The sequence below is a fragment of the Micromys minutus genome, assembly GCF_963924665.1.
Source record: "Micromys minutus genome assembly, chromosome: 20".
NCBI classification, from domain to species: domain Eukaryota; kingdom Metazoa; phylum Chordata; class Mammalia; order Rodentia; family Muridae; genus Micromys; species Micromys minutus.
This window is the reverse complement of record NC_137955.1, coordinates 40,606,011-40,629,377: the sequence shown is the minus strand read 5'-3', so window position 1 is coordinate 40,629,377 and position 23,367 is coordinate 40,606,011. Positions and strand designations below refer to the sequence as shown.

At 46.1% G+C, this 23,367-nt stretch overlaps 1 protein-coding gene across 1 annotated transcript in view; it reads right to left on the bottom strand.

The window, feature by feature from the left end:
* The window catches only part of RETREG1 (reticulophagy regulator 1), a gene marked incomplete at its 5' end in the record, with an annotated part of 127,077 nt that extends 116,172 nt beyond the window's left edge, over positions 1 to 10,905 (bottom strand). Inside the window, one exon of the mRNA XM_080933514.1 lies at positions 10,528 to 10,905. Within this exon, the coding sequence (XP_080789640.1) occupies positions 10,528 to 10,796 (269 nt within the window). The remainder of the gene's footprint in view (positions 1 to 10,527) is intronic.
* Positions 10,906 to 23,367: the final 12,462 nt, after the last annotated feature.

The following is a 23,367-nucleotide window of genomic DNA, read 5'->3' as shown; positions in this document are numbered from 1 at the left end:
CACAGCCAGCACAAAGCCACCTGTACTGGCTGGTTTTCTGTCAACTTGACACAAGCTGGAGTTATCACAGAGAAAGGAGCCTCAGTTGGGGAAATGCCTCCATGAGATCCAGCTGTAAGACATTTTCTCAACTAGTGATCAAGGGCGGAGGGCCCAGTCCATTGTGGGTGGTGCCATCCCTGGGCTGGTAGACCTGGGTTCTATAAGAAAGCAGGCTGAGCAAGCCAGGGGAAGCAAGCCAGTAAGTAACATCCCTCCATGGCCTCTGCATCAGCTCCTGCTTCCTGACCTGCTTGAGTTCCAGTCCTGACTTCCTCTGGTGATGAACAGCAATATGGAAGTGTGAGCTGAATAAACCCTTTCCTCCCCAACTTGCTTCCTGGTCATAATATTTGTGCAAGAATAGAAACCCTGACTAAGACACTTACCCCCCCCCCACCTTGGTCTCTTTCTCTGTATGAAGAGGTTCATGACCGCTGCTAAAACATCATAGCAGTTCAACTGCACCTTTTACATTCTAATACCCTCTTGTCTTGATCTAGTTTGTTACTCTAACTGAATAACCATGGGTAGGAGAATGGTTAAAGAATGGAATATTGCTCAGCTATGCTTCCAGTGGCTGGGAAGCCCAGGAACATGGTGCTAGTACCAGGTAGGGGCCTCTTGCTACAGCGTAATAAGACAAAGCTAGCACACCAGCTCTGGGCTTCTTCCCCTTTCTGAGGTCTTGCCCTGTGACCTCACCTAACCCTAATTACTACCTCTTAAAGTTTCCACCTACAAATTCCATTAAGATGAATCTGAGGATCACATTTCCAACATGTGAATGTCTAGGGGACACTTTAAAAGCCTAGCATCTCTTCATCTGCTGCCTAAAAACTCCTGCCGCTTCTTCTGCTCCCACAGTAACAGCTTAACATTCACAGCATCAACAGTCTTACACAGAGTCACGAACTTGCTTCTCTCCTCGTCCCCAATCCCCCGGGGATCAGACCACATCTGTGTCATCTTTTCCCAGCAACAAGAATAATGACACACCTCATTTACTCAGACTCATCTGGATCAATTGGGCAGCCTGAGAACATTCGTTCATAGAACAAGATAAAAAAGACAGACAAGCCAAATGGAGCTGAGGTAAAGTGATTAGCTAAATCCGGGCCAAAAAAAAATCGCCAAAAGTGCCGTCAGAGGTGGCTCTGAGGTTCGTGGCTGCCATAGCACAGAGGCAAGCCAGATTGGTTGAGGGGAATAAGCACCGAGCTGCTGAGATCAGCCCTGCTTTTGCTGGTACTGAGCAGTAAGGCTCAGAGACAGCCACACAAAAAGCTACTGTGCCCATCAGGAAGCCATTGCTCAAGAAATATGGGCTGAAGATTCACTATCTAAAGGGTTATAGCTGTTTTTAATGCACTGGGTCCTTCTCTATTTTGAAGGTCCCCTTCAAACCAGCTCCTCCATACTGGGGCTAGAGGAAGACAATCCAGCTCACCTAGAAGAATCACATCTTCTAGACATCTGCCTTTCAGATCCTCTACTGGCTGAGGTAGATCATATCATACTTCCAACTCCCCCAATCACATCCCTGGGGGGTCCAGGTAAGGCCCTCTAGTCTGCAAGCACCAAGAGCTCACTCCTTCTTCATTCCTGGTTTACCTATTGCCAAAGCTCTTGGCATTAACCTTCCTTGCAAAATTTGACTCCCTCTTTTAAACCTATAAAACACACTACCCAAAGCTTGCACCAGCATTGCCAAACTACCCAGATCTGTACTTTGCCCCAAGCTATAAAGTCCTGGAGACTATGGCATGCAACTCAGAACCAGGATGAACTATTTGGCTCAACTTGGTAAACCAGCGGTGCCTTCTCCAGAAGGAAAGATCTCAGGGGCAGGTGTAGCCCTGGGACTTCTGCTCCATCTTTGGATCCAGCACCAGACTGAACCTATGCTCAGCTGTGTCTTCTGGTAACCCAGGTCAGAGAGAAATGAAATTTCTTCTTTCTATTGTTGAGATAAAACACCACAATCAAGGCAACCTATGAAAGAGTTCAATCTGGGCATAGGTTCCAAGACTTGAGTCTCTCACATTGGAGTAAAGACATGGCAGCCGGAGCAGGAAACTGAGGGCTTGCATCTTGAACCATATAAAATCGAGAGGACAAACCTGAAATGGCCCTTCTCCAACAAAGTCATACCTCCTAAGTCTCTCAAACTGCACCACCAACTGAGGACCAAATATTCAATTGTCTGAAACCATGGGGAACATTTCTTATCCAAATCAGCACAAAGGGATTTGAGCAAGAAATTTTGACTCGACCCATTAATAAAGTAAATAATAATAATAAATGTTTATTATTGTATTTATTATTATTATTCTAGTAGTGGTAGTAGTAGTAGTAGTAGTAGTAGTACACTGTAGCTGTTTTCAGACACACCAGAAGAGGGCATCTCATTACAGATGGTGGTGAGCCACCATGTGATTGCTGGGATTTGATCTCAGGACCTCTGGAAGAACAATCAGTGCTCTTAACCACTGAATCATCTTTCCAGCCCTAAAATAATAATAATAATAATAATAATAATAATAATTCTAACGGATGCAAAACAACCAGCTCCCAACGACCGTGTCTTCATTCTGCTCTGGGATCACTAACTCTAATTATGCAATATTGGAAAGTATGGGACCCGCTTTCTCGCAGTATTCTTTTAAGGAATGGAATGCCGGACTTCTGAAAATGGACATGCTTCATGACTCATCCTTACACCCATCAAGAACTGTGTCTTACAGGGTGGCCATTAACCACATGGGATGCTTTGCATTTGAATTAAATATAGTTAAAAGTTAACTTATCAAGGACACGAAAAGCTGGCTCGGTAGGTAAAGTACACGAGATGCAAACATGAGGATCCGAGTTCAATCCCCAGCACCCACAGGAAAAAGCCAGGCATAGTGGCGATTGCCCGTCACCCCAGGTCTAGAAGATAGAGACAAGCAAAGCAGATCCTAGGGACTCAACAACAGCCAGTCTAACTAAATGGCAAGCTCTAAGTTAAGTGAGACACCCTGTCTCCAAAACTACAATCGACAGTACTAGAGGAAGGCAGGAAATGTTGACTTCTGATGTCCACACATAACCTCACAGGTGACTGTGGGCCCTTGTTCCCTCCTGCCATTCAGGTCTTAGGTGACCTCTGTGAAAGAGCCATCCGACCCAAAGGGGTTGCAAAATGGCTTTCCTATCCATATTTCAGGTGTTTGAAGAACACCCCCAAAAACCTACTACTCACTGCAATGGGCAAGCCAAGTGCAGAATAATTTCCCTCGTGGCAAATTCTCTACTGAACAGTTCATAGGCAGTCATTCTTGGTAGTTAAGTTTGCTTCCAAGAACCTTTGCTCCTTTCTGTGTAAGAGGGGATAATGTTATGTAAATAAGATGTAAATGAGGTGCTAGGTATGAAAATATCTTGTTATAATCATAATCGGCAAACTTTGACAAGCCACCAAAATCCATCTGTTAGTGGTAGGATTGTGATGGTGGTGGTTGCAGACATCACCACGGTGCAGCCAGTAGCTCCAGGTAAGGATGCGGACTAGCTGGGATCACCATAGAAACGGCATATTACAGAAAAGAGGACTCACAACTGCAGACAGTGCTCAAACCTGAGGCTACTCCAACCTGAGTGTGTATCCAGTAACCTGGAGAGCTGGAGAAACCCAGGGATCTCCATCCCACCTCCAGCGATTCTGTAGTTAGGGAGGCTTGGGGAGGGCTTGGCATCCGCATGGCTAACCAGCAGGAAATGCTGCGGCTAGCACATGCTCACACTGCAGGCCGAGGAACCATCCGAGCAGAGGAGAGGGCATGCTTGACACCAAGTAGGTGGTGGAATGTGCCACTTTCTGAACCAGTCCCACAGATGACACTCCAAGGACTCTCAGTGAGACCCATCAGCATTCCAGAATGTACCCAAGATGCTTCAAAAGCCAAAGGGCCCAAGGTCCCCTGTGAGGTGTGGCCCCGTGTAGCCATCAAGAATACCAGTTTAATTTAATAGTTAAATAGTTTTAATAGTTCCACAGGTGGGAGGAAACAGCTTCACATAATTCGAGACATGAAGAAAAACCCTTCTGTATAGACGTTTAGATGCATGGTCACCAACAGTGAATCCGAAGCTTGATCGGAGCAGCTTTTTAAGCTGCAGAGTCACGTGGCTCAAAGGAGGGTGGCTTTAATAGTTACAGCATTTCAGAATTATGGCCAGCAAGAAGATGTGCAAGGTGGGCTTTTCGCTCCATTCCTTCCTCTTCCAGGGTCACCATCATGAGGCTATAACAAAGTCCAGATTCCCACCCTGGCTTATCCCTGAGCTTTCAATAACTTTAATAGTACCAAATAGTAATAGGCAAGCGTGAAAATTCTTTGTATGAATATCAGCTTGTGGATAGAGAAGCCAGTTGTGACACACTTGTTCAAAGTAGCATAGCACTCAGCAATAATAAATAAATAAATAAACTGGACAATGCACTGATGCCTGTACTCGGGAGGCAGAGGCAGACGGATCTCTGTGAGTTTGAGGCCAGCCTGGTCTACAGAGCTAAGTCCAGGACATCCAGGACTATACAAAGAAACCCTGTCTCAAAACAAAAACAGAACTAAAAAGCAAATAGCTGGTGCAGGAATGAGGCTTAAAACTTGATGCAAACTCAGTGAGGTCAGACACAGAAGACAGCGAGCCATATGCTATCATCATGTGGAACTTTAGGAAAGGAGACTGACGTCATATCAAAATAGATCAGACCCTGAAGTGAGGACTGACAGAAAACAGACCAAAATACCCTTTTAGGTTGTGGTGGCTTGAATGATAATGGGCCACTTAGGTTCATCTAAATGCTTGGGCCACAGTTGATGGAACTATTTGGGAAGAATTAGGGGCGTGGCCTTGTAGGAGGAGGTGCAGCCCTGGGAGTGGGGTTTGAGGTTTCGGAGCCTAAGTCAGTTCCGGCGAGCTCACTCTGCCTTGTGCTTGTCGAACAGATATTAGCTCTCAACTTCTGCTCCAGCAACACGACTGCCTGCCTGCTGCCATGCTCCTCACCATAATGGTCATGGATTCTAACCTTCTGGAACAGTGAGCTCCCCAATTAAATGCTTTCCTTTAGGAGTTGCCTTGGTCATGGTATTTTTGTCACAGTAAAAGAAAAGTAACTAAGACACAGTTGATAGAATACTTGATTGTCATTGTGATTTTATACACACACACACACATATACATATGTGTATATATGTGTATATATATATATAGAGAGAGAGGGGTGGGAGGGAGATATCATGTATGTATATATTTATATACACATACAATATATCCTTTTTAGTGTAAATTTAAAAACACTGATCCCTTAAACTGAAAGTATTCAGGTGAAGACATGGCTCAGTAGTTAAGAGCCCTTGCAGAGGACTTGAACTGAGTCCTCAGCACACACACATCTAAGGTGGCTCACAGTCTCCTGTAACTCTCTCCAAGGGATCTAGTGACCTCTGGCTTTCACAGGCACATGTATTCACATGCATAAAAAACCCTTACATACACACACACACACACACACACACACACACAGACACACACAATTAGTGTTATAGTTTAAAACTATAACACTAGCTGCCCTTGTGAGAAGGCTCGGTGCCAGGCATAGGAAAGATTTCTGAAATGCTTTTTTATCTGTCTTTTGAATGTTTGGAACTGTGAAGTTATATTAGCTATTTTAAAAATTAAGAGAAGGAATTTTGCAAATGTGTTCCTTATAAGTTAAATGAGTAAAGCCATACACTCTGAAGCCTGGTACAGTCCCGGGACCACTGAACTATGGTCCAGTTTGTTTCCACTGTGGAAACCAGATTCTAAAGACTAGCATTATACGCAGCCTACATTTAATCTTTACTTCACCATGAGATGACTAAATATCTATTTTTGGCATTTCTTCACGTGTTAGCATTTTTCCCAAGCATGTCATGTGTAAGAATATATATGCATGTCTGGTTAAGGAGCGCCACGTTTGCAGTTTCATCTCCTAAGCCCATGTCATTGAATCAGCCTGCTTCACTTTCACACACCTTTGAACTTTAAATTAAGTCAGTCTGCAGCACTGCAAGACTGAGCCCCAGTGCATGTCACTTTGTGCTTCTTTTATCCCAAACTACATTTGCAAAGTCCACCTGCATTGTATCTGTTGTTTATCTTCATTGGTATGTTGTTGTCTGTGGTGGTTTGAATAGGTTTGACCCCCACAGACTCATATGTGCGAAAGTTAGAAGTAGCACTATTAGGAGGTGTGGCCTTGTTGGAGGAAGTGTGTGACTGTGTGAGCAGGCTCACAATCTGTCCTGTGCAGAAGAGAGCCTCCTTCTGGTAGCCCTCAGATCAAGATGTAGAACTCTCTTCCAGCATCATGTCTCCCTGCAAGCTGCCATGCGTCCCACCATGATGATAACGGACTGAACCTCTGAAACTGTAAGCCAGGCCCAGTTAAATAAGTTGTAAGAGTTGCTGTGGCCATGGCGTCTCTTCACAACAGTGAATAATTATCCATGGTAGGAATAAGTGATCACCAATTTGTTATCTGTTTTAATATGCATGCGCATTTCACAGGACATTTTTTTTTTTACTGTCCTTAAAAAAAAATTAAGTTCAGATGGAAAGCTTTTCTGGCAAGCACTGCTCCCCAGATAGAGCCCCACAGCCCCTGGCCAATCTGGTCAACATCTTACTTGGTGCTTTTCTCTACCAGATTGACTTACAGATGAAACGCTGGGTATGCCTTCAAAGATGTCTTTCACTGGTAGATTCCTTACAATTAGTCAGTTATCCTGGTCCAAGAGCTACTGAAACCACCTCTGTTCTTGCCAAGGACCAGTTTCAGCCCAATCCATGAAGACCCTAAGTCCCTCCCATCCACAATCACACCCAGACTACCACAAAGTCAATCATCCTTCCTCAAAGCATTTATCCATACATTTGCTGAACATATAATAGAGGTAATCCAACCTGTTAGGACCTGTTTCAAACCCTGTTTTCCAATGCGCAGCACTACTGTTGCAGATCCTGGGCAGGTAGTCAGTATCAAAACCCCTGAGTCAAGTTCAAAGTCCTGGAAGCAATCGTATTAAATTATGCAAACTGACTATTTAGAAAGTTAACTTCCACAAGAATGAAACAGCAGCAATGACAAATTTAGCACCCACTGCTTATGCTAAAATTGGGAGCAGGGGTTGTTTGTTCTTGAGACAGGGTCAAATTCTACATCCCATTATATATTTTAATACATTGACTACATCATATTTTTTCATAAAAAACAAAACCGTTAGCATTCCCAGGACAAAGAAAATTAAAGAACAAAAGGAGGTAATCTATAACCAGGAATAATGGCTCACATCTAGTCTTAATGCTTAAGAAGCCAAGGCAGAAGGATTATCTTGACTTTGAAGCCAGTTTAGTTAACAGAGTAATAACCTGTTTTTATTTATTTAAAAGAAAAAAGCTGGACAGTAATGGCTCATGTCTTTAATCCCAGCTCTCAGGAGGCAAAAGCAGGTGGACCTCTGTAAGTTCGAAGCCAGCCTGGTCTACAGAGCAAATTCCTGTGTAGCCAGGGCTACACAGAGAAATACTGTCTGGGACAGAGGGGGCAGGGGAGGAAAGAAAGAAGGAATGAAAACAAAGATAGGCTCATTTGAGAAGAAATACATTAACCTTTTTAAAAATAAAATTTAGGGTCAAAACAGCCTATTTTAAGTCCAGAGAAACAAATAAGGAAGATTTCAAAACACTTATGGCATCAATAATAATAATAAAAAAAGTCCTAAAGTCCAATGTGAGAGCAACAACGCTTCAGGACTCTGAGAGCAAGATGGTTTTCAGGGGAAATGCATGCACGGGATTCAGCTACTGCAAACAGGAAAAACAAAACAAGTAAGAGCCTAACCAAGTTCAATCTCTGGTCACTGTCTTCCCATCTGAGTAACAATAAGATGGGCATGAGGGAACGCTCACGGGAAATGCCAAATACACTTCTGAAGTATTTATACGACAAAACTGTTCCAACAATGGCTCTGAAAGAATATGTCATAGGGAGGCTACAGAGATGGCTCAGTCACGAATGTGCCTGTCACACGAGCATCAGATCTCGAGCACCAGAGGCAATCCAGGAGTGATGGCGTACATCTATACCGCCAGCACGGAAGGGCTAGAGACAGGCAGATCCCCGAGGCTCATTAACCCACCCAGCCAACCACGTTTATGAGCTCCAGGGTTGGTGAGAAAGCGTGTTGGAAAAAAAAAAAAAAAAAACTCAGAAACTAACAGGAGCAATTAAAGAGGCCCTCTGACCTCTACTACATGCATACACATAGATGTAGACCAGAACACCCATAAACTCTCACATACCCCACCTCGGCACACACACATGCATACATGCAAGAGTACATCACAGGAAAATAATGTTTGTAATGCTTTACATTAATTATGTAAATACCCATCATATAAAAAAAGCTCCAGTAAGCCAATAAGAAAATCAACGTCTAATGTGAAGAAACAAACCAGAGATGTTTTGATAAGTAGGCACTGCAGAGAAAAGATCATCACAGTGTCCTTGAACGTAAGAAAAGCTTTCAGCCTTAAACAAATGCAAATTTAAAACCAAACCACAGTGCCCTTTCCACTTACTGGATTTTACAAGAGTAAGACAATTTTCAAAAGCTTCTTGGAAAGAGTGTAGAGGGGCAGGCTGTCACACTGCTGGTGAGCAAAGTCTAGCAGAACCCAAACAACAGTATGTTAGTCATACCCCCAGTACAGTGACAACCATCAAAATGCAGGGACACATGCCCTCTGACCCAACTGCTTCTCTTACAGGACTCACCCTTTAAAAGGTTTCACAGCACAAGACTCAGCTAACACACTCAAAATGTGCATGCTGGGAGCTACATCTGGAGGGGTCAATAAATACTCTTGGAAACGAATTCTATGCATTGAAAAGACAAAGGCATGGACCCTTAAACGAAGAACCCTTACTATGCCAGCCCACAGTCTGCGCAACACACAACTTCTGCTGAAACAGGCACTATCCAAAAAAAAAAAAAAAAAAAAAAAAAAAGCCACCCCTGCGGCCTCTGGAAGGAAGCTGGGGACGGGTGTGGGAAAGAGATTTTCAAAGGAGATTTTCAGAGTGTTTACATTTTTGTACCTTCAAGCTTTAGAACTGTGGTGTTTTTAAAGTAAATAAAACTTTAAAATCTAAATCGTGCTGCTTATTAGTAAGTGAGACAAAGTCCTAAGACTTGGTCTCCTGCGCACTGTCACTCAACATGATATAACCTCTTCATTTAAGGGCTAAGGTAACTTTGCAACAGGAGAGAGATGTGGGCTAAACTTCAGAAACAGCAACACTGAGAGACCCAAAGTTAATTAGCATCCACAGACAGCAACAAGACGTGGCTAGTTTGCAGAGTAAACAGAGACCAGCAGGGATCTGAAGAAAATCCTTCACGTTACTCAAGTTATTAATCTAGAAAAATAAATAAATAACAGGCTACGTCTCTTTCTATGCATTTATTTATTTCCCAACTTTGAGGTTAAGAAATCTACATCCTGTAAATAGGTACTTGTTAGTGAAACTGCTTATTCCGTACTTCGAGGGCCATGTATGCTATGAAAACACTCAGTAAACAAAGGTTTTTCTTCACCCTCGATGAACTAGTCCCAGACGATAAGACTCATCATTCGGCGATGGAGCCAGACGTTGCCTAATGCTTACCTAGGCAGAACCTTTCTGGTGAAGCAAACCTGTTGATTGGGGGGTTACTCAAAGAAAATCCCCCGAATATTCCCTCTGGAGTTCACCTGAAATGAGTACCCACACCCACTAATCCCCACACACCCTCACCCCCACAGCTGTGCAATCTTGGGGCGGGGCGATGTACCTAATCCACCTGTTTATTTACCTCCCGCCTTCTCATCTGGGACCAAAGACTGTAAACCCTACCCTCCAGGGAAAAGAAAAACAAATCATTCGCTGCCCATCTCTGGTGGCTGAAGAAGGCAGCCGTGTTTAACAGTGTACCTAAGGTGCTCCAGACATGCCTCGATGGGTGCAAAAATTAATTCAAGCCCAGGGGCCTCTGTACCCCCACAGTGGAAAGTACAGGTCAAGACCTGAGAGTTAACAATACCAAGTTTTCAAGAGCTCCGGAGCACACGTGGGTCAGCTGACCATCACCTCCCCTTGGAGACTGGACACCCCGCAGCCGGGGTGACAGCCACTCACAGGGAAGTGCGTCTGGAGGAAAGTTGAAGTGGGTGACTACCTGTTTCAGACGGGTGACCAAGCAACTGAGACCAGGCTGTCTATCACTTCCAACCGCAGCAGCGCCCAGCTCTCCCCCCACCACCACCACCACGCCAGGCCACATCCGGCCATGGGCGCCCCAAGGTCACCTGCCCTCTGGGGCGCCCCCACCCAGCCCGAGCGCTCACCAGAACAGCAGGTTGGCACCCAGGAAGGCGAGCAGGCTGCGCAGCGGCCTCTTCCAGCTCAGGAGCTCGTCGGCGCGCCAGCCCAGCCACAGCACGGGCTCCCCGAGCAGCCAGGTCAGGGCGGCGGCCACCCTGCGGGCCGCCTCCTCCACCTGCGGCCCCGCGCCCTCCGGCCCTGCCTCCTCCCCGGGAACCCCGGGCCGCGGCGTCTGCTCCTCCGTATTCGGGCATCCTTGGGTGGCGTGCTCCTCCGGCGCCGGGCTCGCCATCTTCAGCGGTGTTTTGCTTGGCGGGGACAGGGATGGGGACGGGGACAGGGAGGAAGGCGGGCGGGCACGCGCGCGCGCGCCCGCCTGGCGGTGAGCGCCGGGAGAGCAGCGGAGACAACGGGGACCGGTCGGGGCGCAGGGTGAGCACCGAGGGGTGCAGGCGGCTGGGTGCCTTGTGACGTCAGGCCTGGCCGCGCCGGGAAAGAGGGTGCGGTCAAGTTCGCGTGGGGGCGGGGCCGCCCTGGGTCTGGCTGCACATCCTGGGCTGGGCTCCGTGGGTGCGAGCTGGGCAGCGTCCCAGGGGAGCTGGGGACCAACGAAAATACCCCCCTTTCCCTTCTGGCTGAGGGGGCCAAGTGGAGGACTCGCCCCAAGGGGAGTCTGGGCTTTGGATTTTAAAAGGTGGGAGGGGGTGCGTTCTACTTTCTCCAGCCACAGCAGATAGTCGTTTATCCCTTAATATTGAAGAAAACAGCCGGGTGCTCCTGTCCATTTATTTCCGCACTCAGGACTCAGCACGCCCTTGTTCAGGTCCCTTGCAGCCACACGCTGCCTAGCTGTGTCAGATACAAATGCTGGCTTGGGAGAGGAAGAAAAGCACATTTGGAGTCAAGGGAGGACTTCTGGTTTGGCCCTCTAATTTTAAGAGTGAGGATCCGCCAGGCCACAGGGCACAAGCTGGTGAAGTCTCTTGTAGTTAAGTGAGCTGTTGGCTCTGAAGTGAGAGTTGTTCTTTGCAGAATGTCAGCGAGCTGATGAGGAAGAGAGAAGCCAGAGGGTGGCTTGTGGCCCAACTGTGCTAGTGTGCCAAGCTCTGGAGATGGCTGCTTCGGTAGATCTGTTGTGCATGTCACTGGGTGGCCTCAGAGGTGGAGAATCCTGGAGCTCTCCATGGGGTTCTCCTGGTTGACTAAGACTAAAGGACAGTTCATTTCTGTTCGCTTCTCTAGCATGAAATACTCTCCTTCAATCCTGAGAGTTGATGCGTCAGGGTACCTGGAATCCTCTGTCCCTGCTCTGTATCCGGCCTGCATTCCCAGGATGGAGTTGGTGCATTCTCAAAGCAACGAGAGACCACTGCCCTGGGTTAAAGTTTGTAAGGCAGTCTAGATGGCCAATATATACTTCTGCGTTTATATATGCAAATATTTATTTATGCATTGCACGCTAGATGTGGGCAGTTATCTGAATGTATGTTGTATTTGAAGGAATCACATGTCTAGGGTTCGCACAAAGATTTGTTAACCACCTACTATGTGCCTGGTACACTGCTGGGTCCTGTGATGTGGCCTCCACCTGCAAGAGACTCACAGTCTTAAAGGTACCAGTTAAAATTGATAAATGCAGTGACGGAAATCCTCAGGGCCAAGAGATTTCCCCCCTTTAAACTGCATCCAAACATCATGTCTCAGAAGGGTTTGGGATATAGATAGCATCTTCCCTGAATTGTTAAAGCTCAGAGGAGGATAGTAGGCGCGGCCAGAGGGAGCAGTCTTTCTGATTGGGAGTTCAGCTGGAGGAAAGGTCACATGAGTTGCAGGTATAGACCAGTCCTTGTTTTCTGCATGGACATTGTTATCAAGTGACATCTTGAGTTTTCAGGGGCATGCAGGTGACGACTCCGTGCAAAGAGGTCCTGGAAGCAACGAAAAGGCAGTGTGGGAACAATTCATCCTCCCCACACAAACAACTCTGTCCAATAAGGGACCTTCTTGGCCTTGGCGAGAAGCTTTGGGTAGATAAAGATGATTTTTGATGTAGTTTGGGCTTTGTTTAGTACCTGACGGAGACCTGGCTGAGCATGCGGGGCAGGGATATTCTAGAACTGGTATCCCTGTGGTCCAAACCCAGTACTGATAAACTTTCAGAAACACGTTTACCATATTCTTCTCGTTCCTCCTCCCCCTGAGTTCTAATTATTGTCTCCGGGATCTGTGGATGCGGTAAAAGCTGCTGGCAAAGGAGTCACCAAAAGGCTAAGCTCTGGTTGCTATGTGAGATTTCCATCTTCATTATCTACCTTGGATGATGAATCTTTCTGTAATAGCTCTGCATTCTGAAGGGATTGCTTCCCCCTCTCTCCAAATAACTATAGAAAAAGGCTGTTCCGACAAAGACCGGATTAATTCCTCCAGCCCCATGCCCTCCTTTACTTCTGACCTCTAAGAATTACCGAACACTCGTAGAATGCAAGGAGACACTAGTAGAGATACCTAAATTGGTGTTACTGAGTAGTTATCCTTTGCCTAATTATCTTTGTGATGCCTAAGTAATATATTCAGCCCTGAGCACAGAAAACTTACGTTGGGTGGAAGCTGTAAGTCTTGTTCTCTACTTGCAACAACTTGGATGTCGTGCATGGCTTTAATTCCCGCAGTTGGGAGACAGAAGCAGAAACAGAAGCAGGCAGATTGCAGTGAGTTCAATCCCAACCCGCTCTATAGCAAGCTCCAGTCTAGCCAAAGCTACCCAGTGAGGCCCTGACTCAAAATAAATAATTAAAAACACATTTTGTGGTGGTTTTGTTTTTTTTTTTTTTTTTTTTTTTTATTCTATTTAAGACTCTTGTTTGATTTTAACATTGATGTTTTTGGGAGTTAGTGTCATGAATACTAATGAACTATATAATTAGACAATCTATATCAGAAAAGGACAAAGAATTCAGAAAGCTACCTCCTCCCAAATACAATAGAGAGAGGAAAAAATTGGGAAAAGAAAAAGGAACAATTCAAAAACCAACAGATTTTGAAAGGTCTAGCACAAAACACATAGGAACTCTTGGAGACTGCTTGTCTTTCTCTTCTGAAAGTAGGGAGAAGTTTTTTAATAGACAAAAGGAATAAATAATGTCCCGGGTAGAGAGAGTTTCACTAGGCCAAATCAAGTTGAGCCACAAAAGAGCTGGAAACACACCAACAAGACTGTGTGTGTGTGTGTGTGTGTGTGTGTGTCTGTGTGTGTCTGTGTGTGTTTGTATGTGTGTGTTTCCACTTTCCCTTTTGGATTTCTACAGTGACTCTACAGTTCTCAAGAAAAGAGCTGTTGCGAATGTTGTCTAGATCACTGTTGCTGTAGATAGAACTTTAATGGATTAACATTTTCATTCCTGTCCTTACCTTACCAAACTCTCTAGTCCTTACTCCCAACTTTCCGGACATTTTTAGTCACTGACCTAATAAATGATTCCAAGCATCCTGTAGCAGTAACAATAGAAAAGGAGATTCAAACTTATCTCCCAGCCCTTTCTGACCCTATTTCCTGGTCTCATACCTGAAACATAAAAGTAATTCATTTTCCATGTCCAGCTGATTGTCTGTGGTGCTTGTAAAAACAAGACTGAGCAAGAAATATCTGTTTGACCAGTTCTCCTAAGGGATGTGTTTACCACAAACAAACAACCTCCCCTGAAGGGCTAACCAGTTTGGGTATCACTACCTAACACCGAAGAGAGATCATATTTTTCTTCTCTGTCCAAGAAGAGGTCATACTTGCAGATCATATGCACATAGCAACACAAAGGCTTTCTTAGGACACGCATGCACTGACTTTGTGCAAATTAGGGAAGGCATCCCCACTTCTAAGCAGATAAAGCCCCACCTCAGGGAGCACAGCTTAGAAAACAAAGCACCGGCTGAGTTTCCCCTCCATTAGCTGCTTCTATAGATGTCCTTGTCCAGTGAAGAAACTGGTCAACTTTTCCTTAGCGATCATTTGTCCTGTGATTCTGCTTGTCCTGGTTTGAGTGGCTGCTCTGAACTCCTCTTCCACGTTTCTTGAGTAACTCTGGAATCTTCTGCCCCAGGTAGCCGTCCTTTCTTTGGCCTTTACTTCATCTTTTGCACCAATGTCAAAATTATTATTTAATTCCTAGGTGTCTGGTTTAAAGAATCTGTGTGCCTGACCCCTTATCCGATGTTCTTAATCCTGTTGTTAGCACCTGGAAGTTGGAGAGGGGCAGATGTGAGCTACAGCTGGATCCTGCCGGGTCCCAGACCCCCACCCTTCACTGGAAACTAAAAGTCATACTTTAATGTGGCCAACTTTGGAGGTGACCCATTAATAACTGATTAGTGGTTCCATTGTCTATTCCCCCAAGTCACTTGTCAGCAAACAAGTCCACTGTCCTGTCTTCCAAAAAGGATTTTCTTTTTCAAAATTTTATGTTTAAAGTATGTGTTGTGTGTGTGTGTGTGTGTGTGTGTGTGTGTGTGTGTGTCTGTGTGTGTGTGTGTTATTAAAAGTACTGGTAGTAACCAAAAGAGGGCATCAGATTCTCTGGAGTTGCAGTTACAAGTGGTACCAGGAAGAGTGCTGGCTCTTAACCACTGAGCCATTGCTCCAACTCCAGAATGGATCTTCTCTGAAGACTTCAAAATGGCTAATTAAAAAGGAGTGGAGATAATGAGACACCTCTGCAAACTAAGATGCATGCTACAAACCCTGATGACCTTTTTGACTGTTGGGCTCCATGTGGCAGAACAACTACCCTCTAAGTATATGTGTGCCTGTACAATAATCATACATGCATATGTGCATGTGCGTGCTCATGCACACACACACACACACACCCTTTGTCTGCTGCTGTAACATAACACCTGAAGCTTGGGCTGTTTATAAAGAACAAAGATTTATTTGTCTCGTAGTTCTTGAGTCAGACCATCCAAGAGTATCTGCCAAGTGTCTTCCGGTTGCCTTATCTGATAGTAGAGGGTCATGGCACACAAGAAAGAGAAGGGGGGCAAACCAGTTAGAGCCTCTCATCTGCTTCTCACAAAGCCAATGATTCTATCAAAAGAGCTGCTTTTATAGTCTCAGGCATCTGAATGGTTGGTCCCCAGCTAATTAGGTGCTGTTTAGGGAGCCTGGGGGGGGGGGTGACCTTGCTGTAGGAAATGTATCACTGGAGACAGGCTTTGAGAGCTTAAATACTCATGCCATTTTGAGTTATCCCTCTCTCTCTCTCCTTTTTGCTTGTGGTTCAAGATGTTAGTCCTCAGTTTCCAGCTCGTGATGTCACACCCTGGCTTACCCATATGGACTCTGACTCCTAGAACCCCAAGCCTAAAGATAAACTCCTCCTATAAATTGCCTTGGCCAGTGTGTTTTGCTTCAGCAACAGGCAAACAACCAAAAGGAATGTAGTTAAATTTCAACACCGTGAAGTCTGAGCACTCCTCCAAAAGGTATGTATCAGTCTATTCCCAACCACACAAGGGTGTATGCTCACTCAAGAATGCAAACACACACTCGAATGCACACCTGTGAGAGCGAACACACACACATGAATATACACATACATACACATACACACACATATACATACACACATACACACACATACATACACACACACATACACACATACACACACACTCATACACACACATACATACAGACACATACACACACACATACACACATACACACACACTCATACACACACATACATACAGACACATACACACACACATACACACATACACACACATACACACATAAACACACACACTCATACACATACATACACACACACATACACACACATACACACACACATACACACACACATAAACAGACATACACACACATAAACAGACATTCACACACATATACACACACATAAACACATACACACACATACACACACACACATACACACACATACACATACACACACATACACACATAAACACACACATACACACACATACACACACATACACACACATACACACACATACATACATACATACACACACATACACACATACACACACACATACACACACACACACACATTGCAAGTGTGCCTGTGGTACCATAGCCTCTGGTCCCGTCCCAGAGCACTGTCAGTTAGCAGCTGCCCGCTGTCTCAGGACTGGTCTGCAGCCTCGTGTTGTTCTGCTTTGTTGTTGTTAGGATTTAGCTTGGGGACATTTTTTGATCCCGTTTCCCTTCTTAGATCTCTGCGTCTGTTTTATTTCTCCAACCACTGTTTGCTGAACACGGAGCTCAAAGACTGCGTGTGTACAGACGAGCCAGGCTGCCGTGGCCACTGTGGTCTCTGCAGCACAAAGAATGCGGAAGATGGACCGAGGAAGAAGAGAGGCATCAGGCCCTTAGAGGAGATCATGAGGATTCCTAAGCTAGAGGACAGGAGACTGGCACACTTCTTTCCATGTGACACCAAAAGTTTCTGGTTTGGCCAGAGAACAGTGAGAGGTAAGACGCCCACGGGTGTCTTATCTGGTTTTCTTTTCTTTTTTTAGTCATTCAGTAAAATGAGTTTGGTGGTTTGAACGAGAATGGCCTCGTAGGTTTGTATGCTTAACTGCTTGGTCCAAAAGTTGGTGGAAGTGTCTGAGATGTGTCACTAAGGTGGCTTTGAGGTTTCAGAGGCCCACACCCTTCACAAGTTAGCTGTCTGGTTTGTCTGTGTCTCTCTGGGTGTCTCTGTCTCTCTGTGTCTCTGTATCTCTCTCCCTGCCTCATGATTGTGAATTAGGTGTAAGCTCTCAGCTATTGCTCCAGTGCCAACCATGCCACGCCTGCCTGCCTGTCTTCCTGCCTGCTGCCATGTTCCTCTTAATGTTGGTCATAGGCTCTGCTGCCCACTGGAACTCTGAGCCCCAATCCAGTGTTTTCTTTTTATAAGTTTGCTCAGTCACAGCAATAGAAAAGAAACTATCACACTGGGAGAAAAAAAAAAGTGGCCACTTTGGGAGGCAGATGGTTTCATTTGGGATAAAAAAAATGTTATGTGAGTGGACACAGGGACCTTAGCTCTGAGGCCAGTAGGCCTCTTGACCAAGACACACGGAATATCCTGTATGAGAGCCTGGTGTGATGTTCAGGTTGGATCCAGAGGCATTGGCCAGCCGGTGTATGTGTTATTGTGAAGGAAATCCACGAGGTGGTTCAGTCAGTGTGCTGTATACGACCACGGCACACAGCAGGCCCAGAGACTTTCAGATAAACATCAGAGAGAAGGTAACGAGGTTTGGTCTTGTCGGCCTTTTCAAGATAGTGAGTTTCTTTGCTGTCACCATTTTTGTCTCCTGTGATAGAAATGACAGAATTATGACACCAGTCTCCGAAGGTCCCAGGGACTCTAATTCAGCTTCCTTTGCCCAAGCGAAATCAGGGTATCACTGTCTCTAAATCCAGGTCTCATATTTAGGCCTCCAGGCTCCTGGGGTATTTTGTGTGCTAAAATTAGACTCGAGCAACATAACGAAAGAGCTATGAAGGTTCCATCACACCCACAATCCTTTAAAGTGTGCACTTGGCTTGACACCTGTCTGGTGACTGCAGACCCTGCCGTTTCACCGTGATGTCTGTCACTGTAAGCTAAGAATAAATGCACAGCAAGTGCTAACTAAAGGGCTAGACCGTCACAAGAGTCGAGAGCTTTCTGTACCCCTGAGGCATTGATACTCAGGGTTCATAGCAGATTGTTTCGCTAAAAATCGATACGTTCTCTCTCCGCCGCCTAGCTGCTACACTCACGACACTTCTGACATCAAAACGTGGGGTTTTTCATATCAGTTGCCAGTGTGGGACTTCTGATGCTTAGCACCAGGGATTAGCAGCAGGGCCTGTGGACTGACCATACAGTCCGTTAACACCGCCCCATTTTGTAGACTAATACAAGTCCTTGGTTTCCTGTACTTCTGACTTAACGCTTGTTAGACAGGGATTCCTACAGCCCACAGCCCTGGCTTGACAAGTTGCTGGGGCAGCTCCCAGAACCAGAACAACCCATTTCAGTGACCGTTACCTGCTCATTATAAAGGAAAGAAGGGACACAAATAAAGTTCAGAGGGCAGGGTCCCAAACTACCCTAAACTGGAGCTTCTATCCCACTGGGGAGTCTACCTATCATCTTGACGCCACCGATCATAAACCCCCCTATAACTCTTCATTTAGAGGTTCTTATGGGGGTTCCAGATGGTAGGCATGTGTGAGGAAACCATCGGTTATTGTCAGATAACCCAATCTCTAGCCTCTGTTGTCTCTAGATGTCTTAGTACACAGGTTTCTCCATTCTAGTCACAGTGATAGAGTTTATTCAGGGCATGGGGAGGGGAGTTTAGAAGGTGGTAGGGGCAGAGAGAAAAGAAACAAGAGTAGAGAAGTAGAGGCCGGCCATGAGCACGTGGAGGGGGGGGCAAAGGGAATGGGGAGAGGAGGGGCAAGGGGCAGAGAGCAAGAGCGGGAGAGCAAAGCGCAGGAACACAAGAGAAAGAGGGGAGGGGGCAAGCAGCCCCTTTTATAGTGCCAGGTACCTGGGGCGGAGCACACCTGGCTGTTGCTCCAGCAACTGTGCGGTGCGGTTTACAGAATCCCAACATCAACCCCTACCCTGGGGCCTGTGAAGTCACTTCGGAAAGATGAGAAGGTTTCCTATGAGTGCACAGCTATACTGCTCTTACTTTTGGGGTCCGGGAACTTCCAGGAGATTGAGATGTCCTATGCTGGAGCTGAGCAGGAAGAAGGAGCAGAGACTTCTCACCCAATCGTCATGCCGCACTGGCCCACGTGGACCCCCATCCCCTCGCATCCCTCTCTAAACCAGATATAGCACTGCACTGAGCAAATCTACCTCCCAAAATGACCTTGGGGCTTCATTCCGAGTTAGCTGGCTGTGATCTCGAAGGCCTTCCTCCCTTCTCAAAGAAGATGAGCTGCACTTGAAAACAAGACCCCACAGCCTCAGTGGTTCTTTCCCTCTCTGTGTGGTTGAGAGGAATGTCAGGATCTAGCAATTTAAAAATTCCAACAAGGAGGAGGGAGGGGCTCCCGGGGACACGCCCCTCGATGAAAGATTGATGGGCGGAGCTTTCTGTCCAGGCTCCTTGCTTATTAATCCAGAGCCAAAAGAAGAGCTCCTCTTTAATGTCACGGGTCTTGTCAACAATTAGAGCTGCTTTGTCACAATGGTTATGTCCACAACTCGGCTCGCGTGTCTGGCCTTGCCGACCAAGCCTTTTGTTCTGCATTTTTACAATTTGTACTACAAAATGGGTGTGAATCTCTGCGGGCCAGGAGCAGAATGTTAGTTACTGCTTGACTCTCAGGTGTGTCTGGTTGACTCATATTTTGGACACTCGGTTCCCCAACCTTAGGTTACCATTTTAAGAGGTTGTGAAGCTCATAGGTGGTGTGAGTCGGCCCAGTGGAAATCACCAGCGGTGCTCTTTGAAAGCTGTAGCCCGGCCTGTTACCAGTCCCCATTCTACTTACTGATCTGCCAGAGACTGAGGACCCTCCCCCACCCACTCCCCACCATAGCTTCCATAAACGCACACCTGCTGAGTGAAAATGAGAGCATGACTGCTCCTAGGTATGGTTAAGAAGATTTTATTGTAGATATGAAGGAGAAACCAGCCAGAGGCCATCTGGAAGGGCCACTCTAAGGAGTGGGGGGAGGGGGGAAAAAGAAGAGAGGAGCGTAGGAGTGTCTGCTATCGAGCCAAGAGAGCAAGAGAGCTCTGGGGAAGCAGGAGAGCACACAGCCAACACAGCTGAGTTCTGTAGAAGTCAGAAGCTGGGCTAAGGACTCAACCCCAGCCCCTGGGCAGGAGAGGTTTGGGGAGGGGGTGGGCTGAGAAGTGCTGGGAAGAGCCTCACACTGAGTGAGACTTGTCTCGGGGTTTCTTTGAGACCTGCCACCATAGATACCCTCCCGCCATCACAGACAGCACCCTGCCACCATAGATGCTCCAGTGCCACCATCGATTGCGTCCCTCCCACCACACGCACCACCATGCCTTCCCCAGCACAGCTGAAACTATAAAGCAAAGCACCTGGATTCCGTCAGGTCTCTTCATAGTGACAAGGAAAGTGACTGATATAAACTCCATTGTACCCGCTGCTTTTGTGTCAACTTGACACTAGCTGCAGTCTGTCACAGAGAAAGGAGCCTCCCTTAAGGAAATGCCTCCATGAGATCCAGCTGTAAGGAATTTCTCAACTAGTGATCAAGGGGGGAGGGCCCAGCCCATTGTGGGTGGAGCCATCCCTGGCCCAGCCCATTGTGGGTGGAGCCATCCCTGGGCTGGTCCTGGGTTCTATAAGAAAGCAGGCTGAGCAAGCCAGGAAAAGCCAGTAAGTAACATCCCTCCATGGCCTCTGCATCAGCTCCTGCTTCCTGACCTGCTTGGGTTTCCAGTCCTGACTTCCTCTGGTGATGAACAGTGATATGGAAGTATAAGCTGAGTAAACCCTTTTCTCTCCAACTTGATTCCTGTCATGACGTTTTGTACAGGAATGGAAACCCTGACTAAGGCACCCACCTTGGTGTTCTCAGTTAGCCCCTCGAGAACTACGAAGTCAAATAAGCAGAGGCGGCTTCCCAGAGCCTTGCTCTGGACCGATCTGTCTCGAAAGTCACCTCTGATCTGGGCTCCTGACCAGAGGCAGGTCCAGTTAGTCACCCTCAATGCACAGACTAAATACATTTCTCACCTGTGCTCTTACTGAAACTGCAAAACCTTTTCCACCCCAACCACTGTACCTTCACCACCATTCATACCTCTTCTGTGGATGCTTGATCAGGCAGAGAGCTTGTGGGCTTTTAGGGAGAACGTGGTTTGATCTTCTTCCTCCTCTTCCTTCTCTTACTCTTTTTTTTTTTCTTTTCTTTTTTAAGATTTATTATGTATATAGCATTCTGCCTGCAAGTATGCCTGCAAGCCAGTAGAGGGCGCCAGATCCCATTATAGATGGTTGTGAGTCACCCTGTGGTTGCTGGGAATTGAACTCAGGAACTCTGGAAGAGCAGTCAGTGCTCTTAACCACTAAGCTATCTCTCCAGCCTTTACTCCTTCTTCTTGATGTGCCTGGGCGTGTGCGTGCATGCATGCGTGTGTGTGTGTGTGTGTGTGTGTGTGTGTGTGTGTGTGCGTGTGTGTATGTGTTCATGTTCAGATGCATATGTGTATGTGGGTGTGCATGTACATATGTGACTATGGGGGCTGGAAAACTGGTGCCAGAGATCAAAAGAAGGCTAATGAGCAAAGATTAGATTGCAAACATATGTCACCACCTGGGGGCAGAGGATGCTCTGGAGATGGACTAGGGGTCTTGTACTTACAAGGCAAACTCTTTAACAAATGACCTCTCTTCCCAACCTGAGACATTCTATTTCTCCACGTTTTAGCAGGCTTAGAACTGGGAGGTACCATAAAAACGTAGCTATGCCAGTCTCTGTCACTTCTTGTTGAAGTTACAGCACAACAACTCTGTCACTTCTTGTTGCACAGTCCCTCTCAGACTGTTCTCCTTGGCTTTACAACAAGAGACAACAGCATCCCAGGCTGCTGTAAGGAGGATGGAACTCGTCACAGTCAACAGGGGCTGGAACTGCTGCAGCGTGAAGAAGCAGAAAGGGAAACCAGTCTTTCCTCGTCTGCACAACTTAGCCACAGTACTCAACTCATAGCCATGAGCTGGAAAGATGCTGCCCCAAAGGTACTGGGCTCAGTAAGTCTGTGTGGGAAGCAGGTCATCTTCCTGGAAAAAACTGCAAAGGCCACCCTGTCCTTAACTAACTCTCCAGTAGAGATGGTCTGGAAGTCATTGGGAGGAAGTCCATATTGGCCTTATAAATCAGCTCACAGTTTGTGCTTAGATAATGTTCAATTAGACTATCACCTCCCTTGGAAAACATCATTTCTATTATGAGTCAAGGTCTCCCCTTCCTTGAGGACCATTTGGAAGACATCATAGCCTGGGTGCATTCTAGCAGGCTCACCCGGGAAATGGAACCTGCTTTTCCCTGATGCCACTTACAGTGAGAAGCTTGGCATCCACAGGGAAGCCCAAAATCAATGCCTTGAAGGTTCCATTGGTTCTGAACTGATAATGGTTTCCAGTGGAAGAACACTACAGGATGGACCAACAAACTGTGGAGCCCGCTTTGGGCAGGGCTTGAACAAGAGTAAAGGGTGGTGGTTTAATATTACCTCTGGGCTGAAAAAAGCTTAATGTCAATAATAAATCCACAGGAATGAGCTCACTTACAGACCAGATACTGCATTCTGAATATTACTGACTGCCAACAGAAATCAAAGTCTTGTATTGTAGATGCTGCTGCTGCATCTGATTGGGAACATCCTGTGTACCAGAAGGCAAAGGCATCCTCCGAAACACCATAAAAGTTCTTGTCAAGAACACATAACCCAGACTAAAAGGGATCTCAAACTTGAGATCTAAAGTTTTGAATAAAGAATCCTGGTATATGACCATAACACACTGACTTTTTCAATAAAAATATGATTCCAGAATGATTCTAGAAAGACAGGGAAAGATCTGGTTCTGGGAATATATTAAATATATAGATTAAGTTTTACACCATTTTGTAATTCTCTATGTAATAATCTATTTAGACAGTGATAACCATTGAATCACATCACCCACTGAAGAGAAGACTCCAGGGAAAAGGGTATCCCTATGACCTCACAAGATCCTTGTTAATTTCAAAGGTGACATGGCCTTTACCCTGAGGAAATCTGCCAGGACCCGCTGTGTCCACATCGTGTTGTGCGGGCACCAGTTGGAGTGGGAC